At 46.6% G+C, this 21,468-nt stretch overlaps 1 protein-coding gene across 2 annotated transcripts in view; it reads right to left on the reverse strand.

Moving 5' to 3' along the window:
* The window catches only part of LOC147693450 (uncharacterized), a 326,887-nt gene that overhangs the window by 243,986 nt on the left and 61,433 nt on the right, over positions 1-21,468 (reverse strand). For both annotated transcript variants that reach the window (XM_086933731.1, XM_086933730.1), the window contains exons 2-3: positions 9,924-10,394; positions 8,715-8,841 (exon numbers count right to left, since the gene is read on the reverse strand). In XM_086933731.1, coding sequence (XP_086789857.1) covers positions 8,715-8,841; positions 9,924-9,941 — 145 coding nt within the window. In that variant the 5' untranslated portion in view covers positions 9,942-10,394. The remainder of the gene's footprint in view (positions 1-8,714; positions 8,842-9,923; positions 10,395-21,468) is intronic.

The raw sequence follows: 21,468 nt of genomic DNA on the forward strand, positions 1-21,468 counted from the left end.
CATTGCACATACTTTTTTCTCCCTCCACTTAAGACCCCACACCCCGCACACCCGCATGCACCATTCGGCAGTCCTCGAAAAGATCTCTGATAAAGTGACTGTTAGGGCATTGCAGCGCTGGGCCAACCAGGAGCAAACGCCCAATGATGAAGCATGACACTCTTCGGGGTGTATGAGGGCATCAGAGGGCAAAGAGTGTTCTTCCATCTTATTAGTGGGAGCTTTTTGACCTAGGAGTCTTCTTTTTTTTCTTTTTTCTTCTCTTTTCTCACTCTTTACTCCCCCTTTTTTGAAGGCCTACAGGTGACTTTCTGCACCCCGCCATAGGAACAGTGTCCTTGTTGGTTTAAACATAGATATTAGGAGCATGGACACTGGACCTTAATTAGCTCCTAGGTCCCCCCCTCTTTTTAGTTGATATAGGTGGCAGCTCCTTGACCAAGGCAGTCCTCAAGGCGCAGGCAGTACGGAGGGGCATCCGACCGCAGCAGCGGGTGGCGCGGAGCGGTTCTGGCCCGGCCTGTGCAGGTCTCCCTGGCGGCACCCGACAGATTAGGTGGTGAGGACGATCACCATTTTAGGCCGCCCAGGCCTCACGCCCACAATACCGCCCGCCGGGAGGATCAGTCCACGCAGTGCAAGGATAGCGCAGCTGTGGATAGCGGGTGGGCTCCGCTTCACAGCAGTATCATTTCCAGCGATGTGGGGCAGATGAAGAGCAGGATATTAGGCGGATGGTGCCCCGAGTTGCGGGAGCCTCACGTAAGTGCGGCCATCTTGCTTGGCGCCCTCTAGCACCCCCCCAATCCCTGATACACTTTACTATCCATTCGGATAGTTAAGATTTAAATATGCCTGCTCTGAATATTGGATTGCCTTTGTGTGGTGGTGAAAAGGTAACAACAAATTGCTTTGACTTTCTGAAAGTTTTAGATCAATTGATGTAGAACATAAGCTCTCTTTTGACATTTAATGATTTAAGAGCTCTTTCCGGAACAGAATCAGGTTACAGGAAAGAAAAATGGGAATTCAATGGATTGGTTGATGTGAAATTGAGAGATTACCTTATGGAGGAATTTTGGGTTGGTTCGAAGAACTACCTTATTTTTATGATTTGAAAGAATGACAGGCGCGGTGCGTCCATTGGGGCGTAGGGGAGTAGACCCCCCGCCCGCAGTTCGCTTGGCGTCTTTGAACTTAAGTAAACTGATTCAGTTTACTTAAGTTCAAAGACCCGAGGGCGAACTGACAATCATGATAGTCAGCATGACTCGGACCGCCCCGTCTGGCGCCATATTGACTGACATGATTGTCATACCAGTGGGGGGCAACAGGCAGCAGCACAACACAAGTGCGCATGAGTGGGGACGGAGGGCGAATTTTCGCACCGTGCCCACTCATGCGCATTTGTGTTTGCGCTTGCCCATTAAGAGCCCTTTGGGCTCCTAATGGGCGTGCTGCGGGCGAAGAATAGCCGTGCCCATAGCAGCGCCAGGATTGGCTGAGAGGGGCTGTAGGCGGCAAAGGACCCGGCGGCGGCCCGGACCAGCTCAGGACCTCACCTCAGGTAGGATTTAGATTTGTTTTAATGTATTTTAATAACAGCAGCCCCCCCCAACGACACTCACGCGAGCTGCGACTGTCTTCTTTCTGCAGCGGGCGAGGATAACAAACAGCAGCAAGAAGTGGTGCTGGGTCAAGGAAAAGATACAGAAGAGACATATTCCTCGGCCCCACTCCTACCCACTCCCTGGAATTTAATTATCAGGGCATTCTTTAAAAAAAAGTCTCCTCACGTCCTCATAGAAGACAGTCTCGGGGCAAGCCAGTGGAAAGGAACGCAAAGCAATTATTGTTTCCTGTTGTGACCCTGGCAAGTGTGCCGCGCGCTCCTGTTAGAGAAAAACGCGCCAGAGCGGTTGGCAAAAGAGCTCTTGTTACCTGGCCCCCATGCCGCTGGATAAAGACAGGTTTTTGATTTGAACACGGCATTAGACTTAGGGTCCGACCGAGACCAAGAGAAGACTGTCTCTGGGCTGCAGGTAAGGCAGTATATGTTTATTTGTACCCAGCGTGTTGATGTTCTGGTTGCGATGTACTGCGATGGGGGTGTCCAGGAACAGCAGTGGAGTCGTAAGACAATGGTTTTCGGTGAGACGAACAGCACACCTGGCAAATGTTTAATACATGGTGAGCTATCAGTGTGCCGTTCTGAGCCACATGCCTTTTAGATGATTTTTTGTCATTTATTTAATTAAGTGGCTTGCAGCAGGAACAGTGCGGACGAGCCAGCAACAACTGGGTACTTATTTGTAGCTTATCGGGTGACATCCAATTTTGGCGCAAGGCTCAGATTATTATTATTATTAATATTTCTTTAGCTTACTATGAAATTATTTTACTTTTCAGTAAAGGTAAAGTGAACGAGTATTTAGATATTTAAAACATTAATGATGATATACATGGGGAGGAGCTACGCTGGCAACCAAGATGGCTGCTTAGGCTCCCGGCTCCGCCGACCTCCGTATCCCGCCACAAGATCCTGTACATTATCCTGATTTTACGCCTAGCCTCTGTGTGAATGAACTGTTCCGCACTCCGATGGTGAAAACTGGAAACTTTTATCGGCTGGTTTGACGAAGTTGCATCGAGTTGAAGATTGTGGCCTACTCCAGCGGGGAAGCCGGGTCCTCGAGTACTTTCACAGCCGGGCTGCAGTGCAACAACATCGGCCGGGAGACCCAGTCAGGGTCCGGTCAATCGGAGTGGAGGCTTCTTTTAAGCCCGAATTTTGCGGCGATCGTTTCTATTGCTCAGCATTGATGGAGGAGTGACTTTGCTTGCTGTTGATTGTGGGTGGGGGTCCCCGTCCCGCGGACCCGGTGTTGGGCCCCGCCGGGGTTCGGTGCGTCGGGGTCTCTGGCCTGCGGCGTTAACCGGGTTGACCGTGGCTGCAAATAAAGACTGGTCACCCTCCGCATCTGCCCGTTCGTGATCCTGTTTGTCCCCCCCGAGGATGCCAGATTCACCGGGGTAGGTGATTGTGATTGGTGTCGGGCGTGAGACTATGGATCGAACGGTGCTTGAGCCATCGCTGAGGTCAATATTGGCAGAGATTTGGGCGTTTCATTCACATGTGGATGTCTTATTGAACAAATTTGATACGCGCCTATCTGAGATGCTCCTTGTGGAACCGGACCCTGCCTCACTGTTGGAACAACAATCTGCAGCCATTCAAGCCGCGGCCATTTTGAGTCCATGCGAGGACCCTGTGAGGAAGCAAGTATTGAAACCATCGGATGGCGCCCTGGAGGACGGTGTTCCCGCGGTCGTTAGTGTACCGCCGAACCTTACATCACTATCGACTTTGGAGGTATCGAAAGGCGTTCCCCTCCCGGGGACTTTTGTTGTTGACTTTTCTTTCATTTTGTGGTCGTCTTCTCCTTTCTTGGTGACTTTACGACTCCGGGGCAAAATACATTGGGACTGTCCATCTAGGAGAGAGAGTTTTTCTGCGTCTGACGTTCTTGTGGACTCACCGTCTACGAGTTGCCATGGATTGATTCTTGATGACTTCCTTCTCCTCTATGACTCCTTTGTGTGCCTTTGGGTCTCGCTGGGGGGGGGGTTTGTGTGCTGGTTCGGAAGGGTCAAGGTTAAGATCAATTAGATCAGGACGGTTTGGAGTGGCTTTTATGGGTGTTCGACCTGCAACTGTTTGATCTACGAGGCTGGGCGGTGTATCACAGCGCCCCCTAATTTCTCCTATAAGGGTTATCATACGTTGGTCTTTTTGCGATAGGGGGTGTCAGTTTCTGGCGGGGGGACTAAACGGGCTGGGAGCCCATACGGATAAGCTCTCCTCCATTCTTTTTCCTACTTTTAGGGTTTTAGTTATTAGGGGCCACAGACACGCTGTTAGTGGGGTTAGGCTGTAGCCATTTGCAGGGGTGCAGGGTGGGGTGTTGGAGGTTTTTTTTATTATGCCTTTTTTTTTATTTCTATGGCCTTTTTTTCCTTCCCTTTTTCTTATGCCTTTTTTTTATTTCTATGGCCTTTTTCTTCCTTCCCTTTTTCTTCCTTACAGGATCAGTATAGCTAGCGAATCATTCGGATTTTTATCGTGTACTTGTATTTAGTGCTCATGCTTTTTACGTTATCCTGATTCCCGGGTGGGCAGGCCCTGAGAACTGGCGCTCAACATAGAATGTATATTGTATTGTCGTTTACACTGATCCATATGCTTTGGCGCCAAAGTTCCATTATAGCTGTTATTACGTGCATATCCTGACTCTTGCCCTGTCCCCCCTATTCATCTGTTTGATTGTATGGCACCTGATCCTTTCTTTAGATAATATAAAATTAAACCTCTGTCTCATCCTGTGACTTAGTTGTGGGTTCTAATACAAGTTCTATCGTGAATCGCTGCCGGACCTCAGGGTTGTTGGCTGATGAGCTGTGTCGCACCGTGATATTGTGTGTTTTAATTTTGTTTAGCGGCCCCTGAGTTTGTAGGCCCATGCTTGTATTTTTATTGAATACTACAATAAAGGTTTAAAAAAAAAAAAATGATGATATACATGTGTTCTGGTTTGTTGCACCCTTCTTTCAGTTGTGATTGTGAAAGCGTCTAGCCGGCTGTCTGAGACATACTTCATGAGGTAAATGTTTGTGACTTGTTTAATATAATGAATGGTAGGTCACAAGTGTGCGTCCTGGCATCTAACAAATTGAGAAGTTTATATTGGGTCATGGCAACACCTGCAATCTTCCCCCTGCATTAAAAATATCTCTGATTGTCGACAGAAGCTCCTGGCTGCAATGAAGCAGACTGGCACATAGTGTTAGTACAAGTCTGAGACTTGTGATGTCAACAAATAACTCATCACCAACTTTCACGCCTCACCACTTCCAAAAGTCACCAGCCACCACTGAAGAATGATTCTTCTAAGGTTAATCTCAGGAGCTCACTAACACATCTGAGTGAAGTTCTGGCGACTAAAAATGCCACCTTCCAAGATAGGAACTGAAGAGGGCATGACTGGATAGAGGCTCAAAAGGAAGTCCAATGAGCCTTGTGAGTACTATATTAAAATTTCATGAATGTGCAGGAGGATTCCCCTCCATTCCCACCTTTTTGCTTTGTTCTTCTAATTTCACCCACTTTGGGGAACAGTGTATCCTTTTTTGTTTAGATATTGAAATAGATCTTCTTTTTCATTCCAGTGTGTGCTGTCATAGCGTGCTAGGAGAGCTTGCAAGTTGTCAATATGTCAATGGTTGGAAGCCTGAGCTGCAATTCCCCGCAGCGTCAATCCTTTTACTCTCCTTGTTAGGAGGCGGAGTGTCTCCAGTTGCCTGAGAGTTTGCACGCTTGATGCTGTGGTGGCAACTAGGGAGTCTAGCGGTAACTGTCCTTTAATGTAAATAGGGACAGATGGTGCGGGTTTGTATTTTTTAATCTACCATAGGAGTTAGAACCCTAACTCTAATAGGGTCTTTAAATATGTCATCAGTATGCCTAAACATGCCTTTTAACATAGGCAAGTATTGGGTAGCCCCATGTGTGGTGGCAAGTATGTCAAAGAGGAAATACTCCTCTAAAGGCTCTTTATGAAGCTCCACATTATGAAAAGCGGAAGCCCTTGCTATGACCTCCTGGTAAGAGGTAGCATCTTCAGGAGGAGAAGGGAGCGCAGGATAAAGATCAGGATCTGTGTCAGCAGGGGGCTCCGTGTCTTAGGTGTCCCAGGGGTCAGAGTGGGGCCATAGTGGAGTTTGAGGCTGTGGTGGGAGGGCAGATTCCGGTGGACTCAGGTTCCGACTAGGAGGGATGTACCTCGGCAGAGAGAGGACCCAAGACTAGAAATGTAGGAACCTGTAATACTACCTGTACAACCTGTTTAACTAGGGCCTTTAGAGGATGGGAATATTTTGCAGGCGACTGCACTGGAAGGGGGCAGGATGGGTACAAAGTTTGTTTCACATTTATAAACGTTGTTCAGTATAACACCTTAAATGTATATCAACAACTGTGAAACTAAAAAATAAACACATTCTTTAAAAAATATGGGTGTCCCAGGGGTTGTCTTCCTGTGGCCCCGATACCTACCAGTATCTGACTCTGGAGATTCTTGTGGTGGGTTATCTAGTTGCTCTCCAACAGGAGATGGTGGTGAAGGAGAGTGTGGTCGGGGAGGTGGAGGTGAAGGTGGATACGGTGGTGGAGTTGGTATGTGAGGTGGAAGGGGTGGAGGACTGGTAGCTTTGTCCATAGTCTTCCTTTCAGGAAGGGAGTGGCATGTTCAGAGCCTCTGCAAAAGTAAACTTCCTTTTAGGTAGTGGAGGAGCCGAAGCTGTAGCCAGGATACAACCAGTATGCGCCTGGATATGACGTTTCTTCTGGCGCATGTCCAAGCTCTCCTGTTACTTGTGCAGGATTGGTATCATCTGTGTTTAAGAACCAAGCTTGGAGGCGGTTTGGACTGCTAGGCCTCAAACACTTTCAGCTACGAGGTGGGCTGCGCAATTAGTGCCGAGGTGGAGGATATCGGCTGTCGGCTCACCACCGGAGATCAACCCAATACCTGTTAGCGGTCTCGGTCCGAGGAAGCCAAAGTAGATGGCTTAGACTTTACATACACTTTTGGTGCCGAGCCCAAAGGCGCCCCCGAGACGCCCGTAGTGTTTTTTCGGTGCCAACCATGGCTAGACAGCAGTGGTGGCCCGGGGACCTATGATTTTGGGACCAGCAGTGCTGAATGTTTTTGGTAGGCTTGGGCTGGCGGACCGGAGCAGGGGGAGCCATACTCTCTCTGTCAAAATCCTCCTCAAGTATGGAGCCCGAACTTTCATCGACAGAAAAGGCCCCCTCCTCATCAAGCAATGACTGGTTCCGTGCAAGCTCCTCATCAAAGATGTCGGAAGTGTCGTCGGTAGCTCTGAAGGACATCTCAAGGCGACTAACTCTACGATCCCGAAAGGTCATCTTGGAGCGGAAGGACTGGCAAGCAGCGCAGACCGCTTCGCTGTGCTCGGAGGACAAGCACAAATTACAAACAGAGTGCTAGTCTGTGTGAGGGTACTTCACGTGGGAACGGGGGCAGAGCCGAAAGGGTATGCATTTCATTGCCTCTGGAGCATTTTCAGGAAGACTGATAACAATGGAGAAGATAGGCCCCGAAGGGGCTTCGTTTGAATGGAATTGACCTTGCATTGTTCTTTATTAGAGTCGCAGATGGAGAAACACAAGCGATAACAAAACCGTCCAAGACAGAGAAAACAACTGAAGAATCGAACCGAAACGGAGTTGAAACACAGAGTGCAGGCACAAACATCCAAATCCGACGGCAGAGATAAAACAATCTAACAATGGAGTCGATGCCTATGTGCATTTCTACCGAGAGGAGGAGTCACTCCACCTCATGACTCAAAAGACTTCTTTAAACAAAATAACTTGCACAATTCCGGACCCAACCTTAGATGGCAGGAGTATGCAGAGCATGTGTATCTACAGCCACACATGCCATTGAACACCAAGTTACTCCCTTTCAGACATTTGAGTCTCCAGGGGAAGTGTAGTGCAAGAGGACATCAAGCAGAGTAGAGCCTGTTGTGTGTATCTGGAGTGCTCAACTCACTGAACTTCAATATAAGAAATCAACGATGTAGTATATTCAAGAACACTTGCAAAGTGTTGATAAAATCCGCCAATGAAGGGTATTTTGATATCCAGGCCGCCAAAGATAGCCAGGAAGAAAATCTTGCACACTGCCTCCCACAGGGGCGCCATGGTATAGTGGGCACTGGGGCTAGTCCTAGTTTTGATTGAAAGATTCATATGGAAGGATGACTGCAGCTCCTCTGCTTTTGTTCTTATGACTACTGCTAGTAATTTGAAACTCTTGGTAAGACCACTCTAACCAGGTCTCTAGGGAACTACTATACAAGCTACTTAACCGTTCAGCATATGTGCTGTATCTGCATCTAATTAGTTAAAAGCTATGTCTGATATGAGGGGTGGACTGTGCTTCCACCTTCATGTCCTCAGGTAGTTATTGTTAAAGATGCCCTTTCAATTTCACCTGCTTACAATGCATTTGGCATTGGCATAAGAGGACATTACGCCAGTAGAGCCTGAAGATACAATTACTATGGTGATGTGGTCCAAGGGTCATGGGATTGCAGCCTCTTGTAGTCAACAGAGTCTTTTCAGTTTCTAACAAGACACTCTTGCAGATTGAACTGCTGCACTGGATCATCAAACTGTGTTGCAGTTGCATTTATGGAAGCCAGCAAGTACCAGATAGAATTCTATTTATTTATTTATGCTAGTTCAGCAAGAATGTGGATGGATGGATGGAGAGGCGGGGAGGCTGTATCAAAAGTGACAGTGGCAGTAACGGGGTCTTTCACTGGTATGTCTTTTGGGGAGGGGCAAGTGGCGATCTCTCCCATGCCTAATAATGCCTCTAGATTAGAATGTATGGATTAGACAAAATGATCATAATGCTGTGCTGAGAACAGTGGCAACTAACACTCACCAAGGGCCAATAAGTATAATGGCCAATAGGTAAGTGAGTATAAATTACATTAATTTAATACAATACCCTAAAGAATAAAAAGTGTACAATTTTCAACAGTCATTTTTGACTCCCTAAACTTCTCAGTGCTCCTGAAACTAAGCCATAGAGCCTGATGGATAGCATACCTACCCAGTGATTGCAGAGTTTGATAATTTTCCTTTGTCACACTCCAGTAAAGAGCTTTCTGCCATTCATTCAAGGAGTACCATTCCTCCTCCGAGAAATACACTGCAACATCATCAAATGTGATGGGCACCTGCAAAACAAATCACAAAACATTACCTTCTTTACTCAGTAATGGAAGGAAACCAACCACATGCAAATTTTGCAGTGAAGGTGCAAGTCATAGCAGAAAGATCTCAATGTGACCTGGACTAAGGAGTGTTAGTAGGCAAGCAGAACTCGACATCATGATGTGCAGAACGCAATTAAAATGAGTTTGCGAACAACGGACTAATGTAAAGATAGATTGGCTGCTTCTTACAAATCCAGTTGAAACCTTTCACTTCTTTCTAGTACTTTGGAAACCTAGGGTTTCCACAGTGCAGACTACTCAACAAATGCAATACCCAAAAGAAAGGCCCACCAATGGGAGACCCAGTAATCCTCAGAACAGCCATCAACAATACAGCTGGAGAAGAATCAGAAAAACCTCCATGTTGGACCCAGTGCTCCCGAAAGTGGGCCTAATCAACTGGGAGAGATTGTTAGTGGGCCAATTTGTTTGTAGGACTAGATGGACTTGATAGGATTACACTGTCACTGCTAAAGTTTCCCTCTCACATTTTTCTGCTTAGAACGAACACTACTCAGTAGGTTTAGTTTGGCGTATTATACCCCTGTTGTATCACTTCATTGAAACTTGTATCAGCCCCCCACTATCATGATTATTTCCTCTCTCAGTGTCTTTGAATACATTTAGATTGTTGAGCAATATGTCATGTTTAAAATAGATCTCAATTAGTAATGACTATCAACAGTTTCTTACACATCTAATAATATCAACCCCTAAACCTGCATCTCAATGTCATCTGTGGGCAAACGAATTAATTTTCTCTCTCTCTCAGTATTGAGCTCAATTTGTATCCCTTCAAGTTTGCACACGTCATGGAGTGAGTGACGTTCATTAAATGGTACCGGCTTACAACTTGGACTAGTACCACATTATGGAGGATATGGATTCCTAGAATGGATTCCATCTAACCAACCAAAGTGGAAGCCTACTAGCCTTGCACTTGATTTAAATCAACAGGGGTTATTTGGCTTAAAGGAGGAGAAACGAAGGAAAGAAAAGCAGGGAGATGGATGGAGGAAGGGGGGCAGAACACTTTCACTTACCTCTTTTGCACGCGCCATTTGTGGCTTAACAAGTTCAGGGGTTCATGTGGAGCACTTCCAGTAGTCACAGCATGGTCAGCTAATCCATTCTTTACTACTGTTCAACCATCACATATGTTGCTCTCCTAGAACACAGCTAGAGTTCCCGGATACGTGTCCGATGCATGGTGTGCTCTAATGCTGTTCAACCACCACATAATAAGCTGCTCTCCTAGAACACAGCCAGAGTCCCCCTATAAGTGTCCAATACATGGTGTGCTTTAATGCTGTATCTTCTGTTTGGTGCATGGTCCTGCAGCTTAATTCACCAGAGAGTATATTTTGGAATATTCTGAATAGTTCTGCTATAGTTTGTTCCAAGGGAAATTGATTGAGTCAGTCTGTTAATACTGCTTTCTTGCCTGATGCACGGAAGAAGGCGGCATTTTGTGCCGTGGTCCACTGGTGCTTTGAGAAGTATTGTTTCAGCTCCTAAGGAATCAAAGAAGTACACAAAATTAGTTATAGTGCCTAACAAACAACCAACAGAATTGTTTACATGTTAACTTAAACAACAAAGCCTGATAATGCAGGCTCAATTTTGGTTCTACCATTGAAGGAGATGGCAGGAAGTGAAACAATGACCACGAGGTGAAAAGGGCAGTTTAACAGAGGATGTCTCAGGAAGGATGCTTGTTGCAGTGTGCGTCCTGTGAAAGAATCCATTCTGGAAGCTTTCTGGCTTAGGATTCGGAACTACCAGCTGCTTATAAATATAAATGGTTCTGATTAGAACATCTATGTCAGGAATGGGTTGAGCCACAGCTACACATCTAAGCCACATCTCCCAACTCCACTTCTCAGCATGAATCAGTTGCAGTGTATACACAGGCCATGGGACTGACATTTCTTTTGTCAGCATAGTTGGTGTGTAAGTGGTTGAAGATAGGGGTATGCAACTCATATCATCTACATCTGCTTTCTTAACATTGCTTGGCCTAAAAACATTGCTAGATTCAGAATTTCAAACAATGTGGAGCTACCAGTTGCACCCACCTGCGTCTGTTGTCTGCTGTATGTCATAAGGTAGCTTTGGAAGTTCTTCTAGCAGCAGTACATATGTTGGCTGTGTCATGCTATAAGATGTGGCAAGGCGCACTTAGTTTCTGCTTTATTGACAGAAGGCCTGCGGGGACTGCCACAGAACTTTCTAGAACCATCTTTAAAAACATAGTGTCAGTTTTGTACGAACACATAGCTTTCTCCTTTTTCACGCCCAGAGTAGACGTCATACTAAAATTAAGGTTTTAAAGGGCAATGTTTTCACCTATCAAGTGGTGCTATCCAGCCTTGATTGCATTCACTGCAGACATCTTACAGTTCCATCTGTTTCCTAAAGCACCAACAAGTTCTTGCCTGCAACCTGGTTTATGTACCAAGTCTTGTACCTGACTAGTCAAATAGAGCAATATGTCTACGTTTTGAAGCATTGTGAGTTGCTGACGTCTTCACTGCGTTTTACAGCAGCAACAGCTACACCTGCCTTGAACCCCTTCTTTGCCTTTATAAAAACTATCTTCTGTCTTTTAAACGGAATGTTGTACAGCAGAAGCCAGCATGTAATCCCATTTTCTCCTTGTAAAAGTGGATTCTGGCTAGTGGTTTGTAAGATCTGCGGCAAATTAGCACTGGCAATGCCTAAAGGCCTGGCTTGTGAATGAAAATGCCTTTTGTTTCACTTCTGAGTTTAGGCACTCAATAAGTCATCTTATCTGCACGTTCACTCATCTTTGCATTCATGTATCCATTAACCCATACACTAACGCATTCTTGCATTCACCCTCTGACACAACCACAATAAATCATACAGAAACTCGACAACCTTTGAAAGATGAATTAAAAGAATACAAATAGAGAAAGAAAACATGCTTTTGTCTAAACACAGCAGGAAGATGCTTGTTATAACAAAACTAAGCATAGCAGCGGACGTCTGTCTTGCAGTGGTATTGTATATATTGTTTTGTTTTTATGGTCTGGCTTGATAGCACAGGTGTCGCCAGAAAATTATGTGAGAATCACCAGAAGATGGGCTCTGGGTCCACCCACATGCAGGTAGCGAGTTGTACATGTTTTGATTGGGCAGAAGTTGTGTGTTCCCCCCCCCCCCAAAAAAAAGTGTTTGCTCTGCACATAGCTATGATCATTTTGTTTATTTATCCAATAGTCTGAGCGTGAACTTTCAGGGGGGAAAACCTGACATTATAGTGCTACTTAAAAGTCTTAGATACCCCAATTTTTGGTGTTCTTCTCTGGCAGCAGTACAGACAAGAGAAGGGCAGTCATTAACCTACATGGACTTATTAGGTCTGGCTTGACACAGGACTCGGCACATGACATTTTAACCTCCACCGGTATTACTCTACAGTTCCTTGCTTCCACACAAATATATATCCATGCCCATGCTATCTAACTACAATGCTTCACATTATCATACAACATACCTTTAATGCCACATTGATTGGCATTGCCGGTGCAAGTTTAAAGTTCTGGCATAGTTGGCACATTCAGAACCAACATGTTGGCAATCTCATAAAGGCAAAACATAATACCCTATGGACAACATCGTTCTATTGGTCTCCAGCTTTAGAAAAAAGGCTATGCGGGATGCGGTGCAGTGAATGTGAAATGAGAAGCTAGCAAGTAGCCCGTTAACAGTATCCTTGCCAGAAACATTTAAATAAAATGAGGAGAAGGAACGAAAGGAAAGGGGGACGATAAAAAAAACTGTCCAACCAGCACTGACACTGAAGAACAATCATTTTCAGATGGATATGCACACCGGATCATAAAATGCTGTCATTCAGAAGGCAATTGAGCCAGTGACTGATGTGGAATGACCCATTACCCCATCCAATACACGGTCAGAGATGAAAGCCGAGTGTAAACAAGGCGTAACGGGGCTGACCTAACAGCTCTCTTTGTTTTCATATGAATATATTTTTATATAAATGGATGTATCTACTATTTAATTACTTTTTATTACACGATCCTGTCAGACAGCCAGACCTATTATAAATTCTGCCAATAATTATTTTTATTCAATTTTTCTACCCACGAACGGTTTGTCAAACAGGGTAACCAATGATATAATCCTTTCCTGCAAAGTTAATCTGTGACAATTCCTGAAACAAAATACATGACTGCAGGCTTTAACATGGTGTAAAAAAAAGCCACTCAAAGGATTAATGTCTTTAACATACATGTTAAAAAGTAAATAATGCGGACCTACTACCTTTGTCATAACTTTATAATAAACAGATCCCACCTTTGGCATCTCAAATACTTTTTCCTATTCAGGCCTAGTGCGGTTAATATTGGCTTGTGGTCATACCCAACTCAGACCTACTGTATTGAGCTTGCTCTTTCCCACGAGGTAATAATCATCAGTCATAAAATTACAAAAGTATACAAAATTACAGTTGAAAAAGCAAAAAACTACCCCTGTAAAGAGGATTTCACAAGGATGATCACAGTAGAAAGTTTTGATACCTATAAATTTGGCAGAGAAGGAAACCAGCACAAACCTCTTGCATACTACTGCAATCTGTGATAATCCATATTACAACAAGCATGGCATGGCACTGGCTGTCAGCGTTTTGACAATTCTTGTTTTGTCATGGCTTTTGAAAAACTTTATTTTTTGGGAAGCTGCCGGGCCCTCGTGAATGTAAAAAAAGATTTTTTTAAACGGATAAATGCAAAAATGTTTAGATCTAAAAAAAACACAGTGCAATAGTACTCCCTGGCACTGAAGGGAATTATTGTGTGTGTGGATGTGAAAGGCCAGCAAGTTGTAAACCATAGTGAAATCAGCCAATGGCTGAAGAGGGATGACACACTGCCCCTTGATGTATGCTAGCATGAGTGGAAAATGTGAATGACACAACCACAGACTAATAGATGAAGTCTTGGTGAAAATACCTATAAGTAACTAAGTTCTATGGATACTTTTAGTCAAATTAAAAAGTCTCGGCTAACACAGACTTGAAAAAGCCATTCGGTACCTCACTTGTGTGGGTAGGCCTAGTGCCCGCAACAGGAATCATCACAAAACGCATCACATTTTTACACTGACAACAGACATTTTTTTCACAATGTGCCTAGCTGTGGATTTTGGACCCTAGCTCCGCCAGCACCTAGGAAAACCTAGTAAACCTGTACCTTTTTGCAAACTAGACACCCAGGGGAAGCCAGGATGGGGTGACTTGTGTGGCTCTTACCAGGTTCTGTTACCCAGAATCCCTTGCAAACCGCAAACAGGGTTTCAGAAATGCATGGTTTTGTAGGTTTCCCTAGATGGCCGCCGAGCCCAGGACCAAAAACACAGGTATAATTTTTATCAAGATACCAAGGAGAATGCTGGGTGATAGGACATTTATGCTGGGGCAGTGATCCCAGACAGGAATGTGAGGAAAATGTGATTGTTTTTAGCTAAATGTGAGGTTTGCAGGAGATTCTGGTTAGGAAAACAATAGGGAATCCATACAAGCAATACCACCCATGAACTCCCACCGGTGTCTAGTTTTCAGAAATGTCTGGGTTTGGTAGGTTTCCCTAGATGGCCTCCGAGCCTGGGACGAAAAACGCAGGTGACCCCCTTGCAAAACCATGTTGTTTTGAGATAGATCAAGTTGATGTCTCCACAATACGTTTTGGGCTCTTCTCTGCGGGTCCTTGGCCCACACAAGTCAGGCACCATTTTTATTGGGAGACCTGGGGGGAAAGCTGGTTGGTGGAAGTTTGTGTCTCCCTGCAGATTCCAGAACATTCCATCACAATTCTAGCAGTCCCTCGGTGTCCAGTTTTGTGGCAGACCTTGAGGCGCTCCAGCTGAATCAGCTGGTGGCACAGCCCACCCACTCAGGGGGTCATACCCTTGATCCGTTTTTTACCAATCTTACGGAAGCCTACATCACCAGCTACACACCCCTAGCATGGACTGATCATTATTTGATACAGATCCATTGCCCTATTTCGGCTATTCAACCTAAGCCAGTGGTGTGCTCGGTTCCAAGACGACGCTGGAACAAACTTAAGCTGGATGAGTTTTTCCATCTCCTATCAGCTGACCCATTTGACATCTTGGGATCGCCTGATCAGGTTTATGACAGGTTTTGCGACTGGGTATCCAGGGCTCTGGACACCCTTATTCCCCTGGTAAGCTGTAAAACTGGAGCTGGTAAGGCCAGCCCTTGGTACGACGACTCACTGCGAGCACTGAAGGTCTCCTGTAGGCGTGCAGAGCGGGCCTGGCGTAAAGCCTATAACAGCACGAAGAAAGTTCTCTACCTGTCGACTGTGAAAGTGTATCATCGGGCGGTATGTAGAACTCGTGCCGCATTTTATGCTGCACAATTTAGGAGTAGTTCGAACCCGTCTAAGGCTATCTTTAAGGTATTGAAAGACCTTACTGCCAAAAAAACAACAACGACGCACCAGAGCTCTGTTGAGCACTGTGAAAAGTTGGCAGAGTTTTTCCTGGAAAGGGTAAATGCCATTTATCGGGCCTTTCCTCCGGCCACTCCCTCGGCTAATCCATCTCCTAAGCCACTGCCATCTGAGGGATTGCATTCCTTACCTATGTTAACATCGGATAGCCTTGACACATTGGCCCGCCGAGTGAAGTCTGGGTCCCCAGAGGATCCACTTTGCCCAGATGTGTTCAAAGATCTAGCGGTACATGATAGCTCACCGCTATGCTCTTTGATCAACTTGTCGCTAACATCTGGCGAGGTCCCACTGAGGTGGAAGCGAGCCATGGTTCGGCCTATACTTAAGAAACCCAGCCTGGACGGCAGCAAGCCTGAGAGCTACCGGCCGATTTCACTCTTGCCGTGGCCGGCTAAGGTTATGGAGGCGCATGTAAACGCCGTCCTCTCGGAACATCTTCGCCGCGCAGACATCCTCGACGCAACGCAGAATGGGTTTAGGGCTGATCATAGCACGGAGACGGCTCTGCTTTATATGGTGGAGCATCTTCGCTCCGTGCTTGACGCGGGACATACGGCAGCGCTCGTGTTATTAGATCTGAGCGCTGCCTTTGACACCGTCTCGCACCCGATCCTTCTGCTGCGCCTAGAGGAGGCTGGTGTCACCGGTATCGCTCTGCAGTGGTTCCGGTCGTTCTTAACCAACCGGGCCTTTAGCGTGACCGTCCCACCTTACCAGTCCAGGTTCCATCCGTTGACCCTGGGGGTTCCCCAAGGCTCCTCGCTGAGTCCTACGCTGTTTAATCTGTACGTAAGGCCGCTAGCTGAGGTTGTCCGACAATGGGGCATGACGATGGTGTCATACGCCGATGACACCCAGCTAGCGGTCACGATCAGCGGGGATGCCGAAGTCGATGCCCCCAGGTTTCAACAAGGACTGCGGGCGGTCGCCAGCTGGATGACGTCCAATTGTCTCCAGCTGAACGCTAGTAAGACCGAGGTCATGGTTTTTGGTAGACGGCCGGATCTGTGGGGAGAGAGATGGTGGCCTGGGGAGTTGGGTCCTGCTCCCATCCCAGTCGCCGAGCTTAAGAACCTCGGGGTTTGGCTGGACCCCTCCCTCACGTTTGCGTGCCATACCAAACGCACAGCAGCATGTTGCTTTGGCATCCTGCGCGGGCTCCGTCCTGTGCTTAAGTTCTTCGATGCCCCCTCCAGGCAACTCATGATCCAGGCCACTGTCATCTCCAGGCTGGATTATGCGAGTTCCTTGCTGGCTGGCCTGAATCAGGCAGAGATCGGGCGCTTACAAAGGATTCAGAACGCCGCAGCTAGAGCGGTGGTAGGCCTCCCAAGATTCTGTCCTACCTCTAGTACCCTGCGGTCACTGCATTGGCTCCCGGTGGCCCAGCGGATCCAGTTTAAGGTCCTCTGTGTCGCCTATAAAATTCTGAAGGGGTCTCCAGCAACGATCCTTATGGCACTCCTTACCAACTACACCCCTGCGCGACTCTTAAGATCTGCGGACCTAGAACTGGCGGTTGTGCCGCGCTTCAAGCGGAGCAGAGCCGGAGGACGCTCGTTCCGAGTGCGTGCGGCGGCCCTGTGGAACTCCCTGCCCCCGGCGATTCGCGCTATGAGAGATTTGCTTTCCTTCCGCCGCGCGGTGAAAACTTTTTTATTCCCTTAGTTTGTGTATATACGTTTGTTTTTGTTTAGTTGTGTTGTGCAGCTACCTTGTCGGGCGCCAGGACGCTCCTTAGCTGGAGCATCTGTGCGCCAAATAAAAACGCATAACATAACATAACAGTAATACAAAGTTTGGGCTTTGCCAGGAATTCTGGTTAACACACCCTGGAGAGAGCCACACAAGTCACCCTCTCCTGGATTTCCCTGGATGTCTAGTTTTCAAAAATGTATAGGTGTGCTAGGTTTCCTTAGGTGCCAGCTGAGTTAGAGCCAAAAATGCACAGCTAGGCATATGGCAAAAAAAAGGTCGGTTTTCACTGGAAAAATGTGATGTGTCCACGTTGCATTTCGGGCCGTTTCCTGTTGCAGGAAATAAGGCCTACCCACACAAGTGAGGTATCATTTTTATCAGGAGACTTTAGGAATGCTGGGTGGGTGGAAGTGTAGCTCCCCACAGATTCCAGAACTTTCCATCACAGAAATACAAAGTTTGGGCTTTGCAAGGGATTCTGGGTAACATAACCTAGTGAGAGCCACACAAGTGACCCCATATTGGATTCCCCTAGTTGTCTAGTTTTCATAAATGTATAGGTTTGCTGGGTTTCCCTATGTGCCGACAGAGCTAGGGTCCAAAATCCAAAGCTAAGCACATTGCAAAAAAAGGGTCAGTTTTCACTGGAAAAATGGGATGTGTTCACATTGGTGTTGGGCCGTTTCCTGTCGCAGGCACTAGGCCTACCCACACAAGTGAGGTTCTATTTTTATCGGGAGACTTGGGGGAACACGGAATAGTAGAACTAGTGTTATTATCAATTGACTCTTTTTGCATATCTGCCTTCCATATGTAAGACGATCTGTAAAAAAGAAGTCATTTTGAAATATGTCCTCTAATTCACATGCTTGTAAGGGTATCCACAATTTCGAGATGTGAAAATATCCACTGCTTCTAAACTCTATATTTTGTACCAATTTAGGAAATATATAGGTTTCCTTGGTACTTATTTTTCACTCATTATATTTTATCAAATAAATTGCTATATACCCGGAACACAATGAAAAACCATTGCAAGACGCAGCTCAGTTAATGGCTCTGGGTACCTCGGGTTTATGGTGAACCTATGAGTCCTATATATCCCCGCAACAAGAGGGTCCAGCAGACATAACAGTAAATTGCTTTAAAAAATCTGCTATACTTAGAAGAAGTTGCAGGTGAAAACGTAGGCACAAATGGCTGCTTTTTCTTCCCCAAGTCAATTTAAATATTTTTATATTTCAATTGTTAGTTTCTATAGCAAAACCTTGAAGGATCTACAGAAATGATCCCATGCTGAATTTAGAATTTTGTCTACTTTTCAGAAATGTATAGTTTTCCAGGATACATTATTGCTTTCACACCCATTACTACCACTAATTGTATGGAGGTTGAAAGCACAAAAGATATGAAAAATAGGCTATGTCCCAGTAAAATGCCAAAACTGAGTAGAAAATTTTGGTTTTCTGACAAAAGTCTGCCTCTTCCTGAAAGCTGAGAAGATTGTGATTTTAGCATCACAAACCTTTTGTTGATTCCTTTTGCACGGAAAACAAAGACGGTTTCCTTTGCAGCACTTTTTTCCAATTTTTCAGCAAAAAAACAAAGATTTGCTGTACTTTGACCAATTTTTCAGTTCCCTTCAGGAGAATCAACAATCCCAGGGTACATTAAGAATCTTAAAGATGTTGGAAAAAAAGGATGCAAATTTGCCATGGATACCTTATTTGGAAATTAAGTTATAAGGGCTGCAGCACAAATTTATTTATTTATTTTTTTTTTCAATTTGTAGGGCGCAACAGCTACCCAAAAAGGGTTTCCCGACGCCTAGACACAGCTAGTTAGAAAACAGGAGAAAGGGTAATGGCTATTGAGATTTATTGTTCAAATAGCCAGGTCTTAACATGCTTTCTGAACCTGGTATAATTTTCCTCCTTTCGGATGAAGGGAGGGAGCGTGTTCCAGAGGGATGGTCCCAGATGGGCGAAGGATCTGCCACCTACTCTCGCCCGTTTGAATCTCGGCACACAGAAAAAGGCTGCCGTCTGCGACCGAAGGTTACGCTTGGGAGTGTAGGGGTGGGCTAGGGCTAGAAGATATTTAGGTGCTGTACCCGCTTTAATTCTGAACATATAGTTCAGGGCTTTAAAGCGGATTCTGTTTTCAATCCTGAGCCAATGGAGTTCCCGGCGGTGATTCGAGACTCCGGAGTTTTTAGGAATATTGCACAGTAAACGAACTGCTGCATTTTGCACCAATTGTAGTCGGCCGACTATTGATTTGTTTGCGCCCAGATACAGAATGTTGCCGTAGTCAAGCCTTGATGTTATGAGGGCATTGACTACGGTCTTCTGCGTGGAAGGAGGCAGCATCCAGAGGATTTTCCTCAACCATTTGACTATGGTGAGGCATAGACCAGTTACTTTACTGGCCTGTTGGTTCATGGATAGGGAGTTGTCCAGAATGAATCCCAGATTTCGAACATGGGTCACCGGGGTAGGAAGAGCGCCCATCTGATCAGGCCAGTGTAAGGGATTCCACAGATCTTGATGTTTCCCCAGGACCAGAATCTCCGTCTTGTCACCGTTGAGTTTTAATTGGTTTCTCGTCATCCAGTTCAGGATACCCCAAATAGCCAAAAAGTGTGAGGGGGTGGGGTGTAGGCCTAGCCTGCATCAAGGACAGAAATATCTATGTGATGAAGCAATACATTCCAGGCTCTTTGGAGCACTCTATAATCCCCAGATGTTCTAAGTCATGTAGGTTGCACATCCTCTCTTATCCTTATGGGGCATCGTCAATGGCACAACCATAACCACCATCAATAACAAAGTGGGTCTTTTTGTCAATGAACTGCAACCCTTTTGCAATGAACTTGGGCCTGAGACATGGTCTCAGGTCCACTGATCTACCAAGTCTTGCACTCAGAGCCACAAGGAAGTGCGACGGGCCCAATCCAGCTCCCCTCCCCGCCTCCCAGCTGTCCAGCCCTCCCCGACCCCTACTTAATGGCGGCCACTGCGCGGCAGCGCCGCTGGGGCGCCAAAGGCAAGCCTGTCTACGCCTGTCCGCGACCCGACTGTGACCAGCGCCAGGAACCCTGGATCTCTGCACCGCTAACGCTACGACCCAGCAGCACTCCACGCTCTCAACCCAGACCGCAACAACTGCAAGCCAGCATCACCAGCCGACACCCACAGACCCTTCAGCTGTCACCGCTGCCGGAACACCTGCAGCACAGCCAAGACCACTGACCCAGTGCATTCCGCCCACAAGAACACAACCGAACCCGAAGACCCTGCAATGCATCCTCCTCAACGTCCGATCCCTCCACAAACACGCCACAGAAATCTGGGACCTCCCCGACAGCACTACCCCGGACGTAGCATTCTTTACCGAAACCTGGACAACCACCACCTCGAGACTGGACATCGCCATCGCCATCGTCATTCCCCAAGGATACAAGATCTCCAGGAAGGACCGCCACATCCACCCTGGAGGAGGAATCGCCATCGTCCACAAATCCACCCTTCGCCTGAGCACACTTCCTGATGAGCCCACAGACCTGATGCAACACCTTCACTTCAAGATACTGGCCAGCCCTACCTCCACCCTCCGTGGAACCCTAATGTACCGACACCCTGGACCCCACAGCCTTTTTGTAAACTCCATCAACGACATCATTTTCCTGCATGCCATCGCGTCCACCAACTACACCCTACTGGGAGACCTCAACTTCCACCTCGACAACCAACTGGACCCCAGCACCACATCCCTCCTGGACAACCTCCACAACATTGGCCAGATCGTGACCGAACCCACGCACTCCGCAGGACACACCCTTGACCCCCTCTTCACAACAGGATACTCCATCACCTTCAGCCACACCACCGAACTCCCATGGACTGACCATCGATGCGTCCACTTCACCTTCAGAACACCCACCATCCACAGACACCAGTACCTGTTCCCACAAAGAAACTGGACCAGAATCACCGACGACCAGCTAACCTCATCACTCAGCAACTCCACCTCATCGCGGAAAACGACGACGCCAACTCCGCAGCCCGAACCCTGCACAGATGGATCTCTGACAGCGCCAACACCATAGCCCCCCTCAAGAAAAACAACACCCACGCCAAGAAAGCTAGATGGTTCACCACCGAACTTCGAGATTCCAGATGCACTTGCCGCCGCCTGGAATAGGCCAGGAGGAACACCAAATCCACAGAAGCCCACAACAACTTCAGAGCTGCCTCCAATGCCCACCTCCAACTCATCAGAAAAACTAGGAAAAAAGCGATTGAAGACAGAATCTCTACTAATGCACACAACAGCAAAGAACTCTTCAACATCA

The sequence above is a fragment of the Lissotriton vulgaris genome, chromosome 8 (genome assembly GCF_964263255.1).
Source record: "Lissotriton vulgaris chromosome 8, aLisVul1.2, whole genome shotgun sequence".
Lineage (NCBI taxonomy): Eukaryota > Metazoa > Chordata > Amphibia > Caudata > Salamandridae > Lissotriton > Lissotriton vulgaris.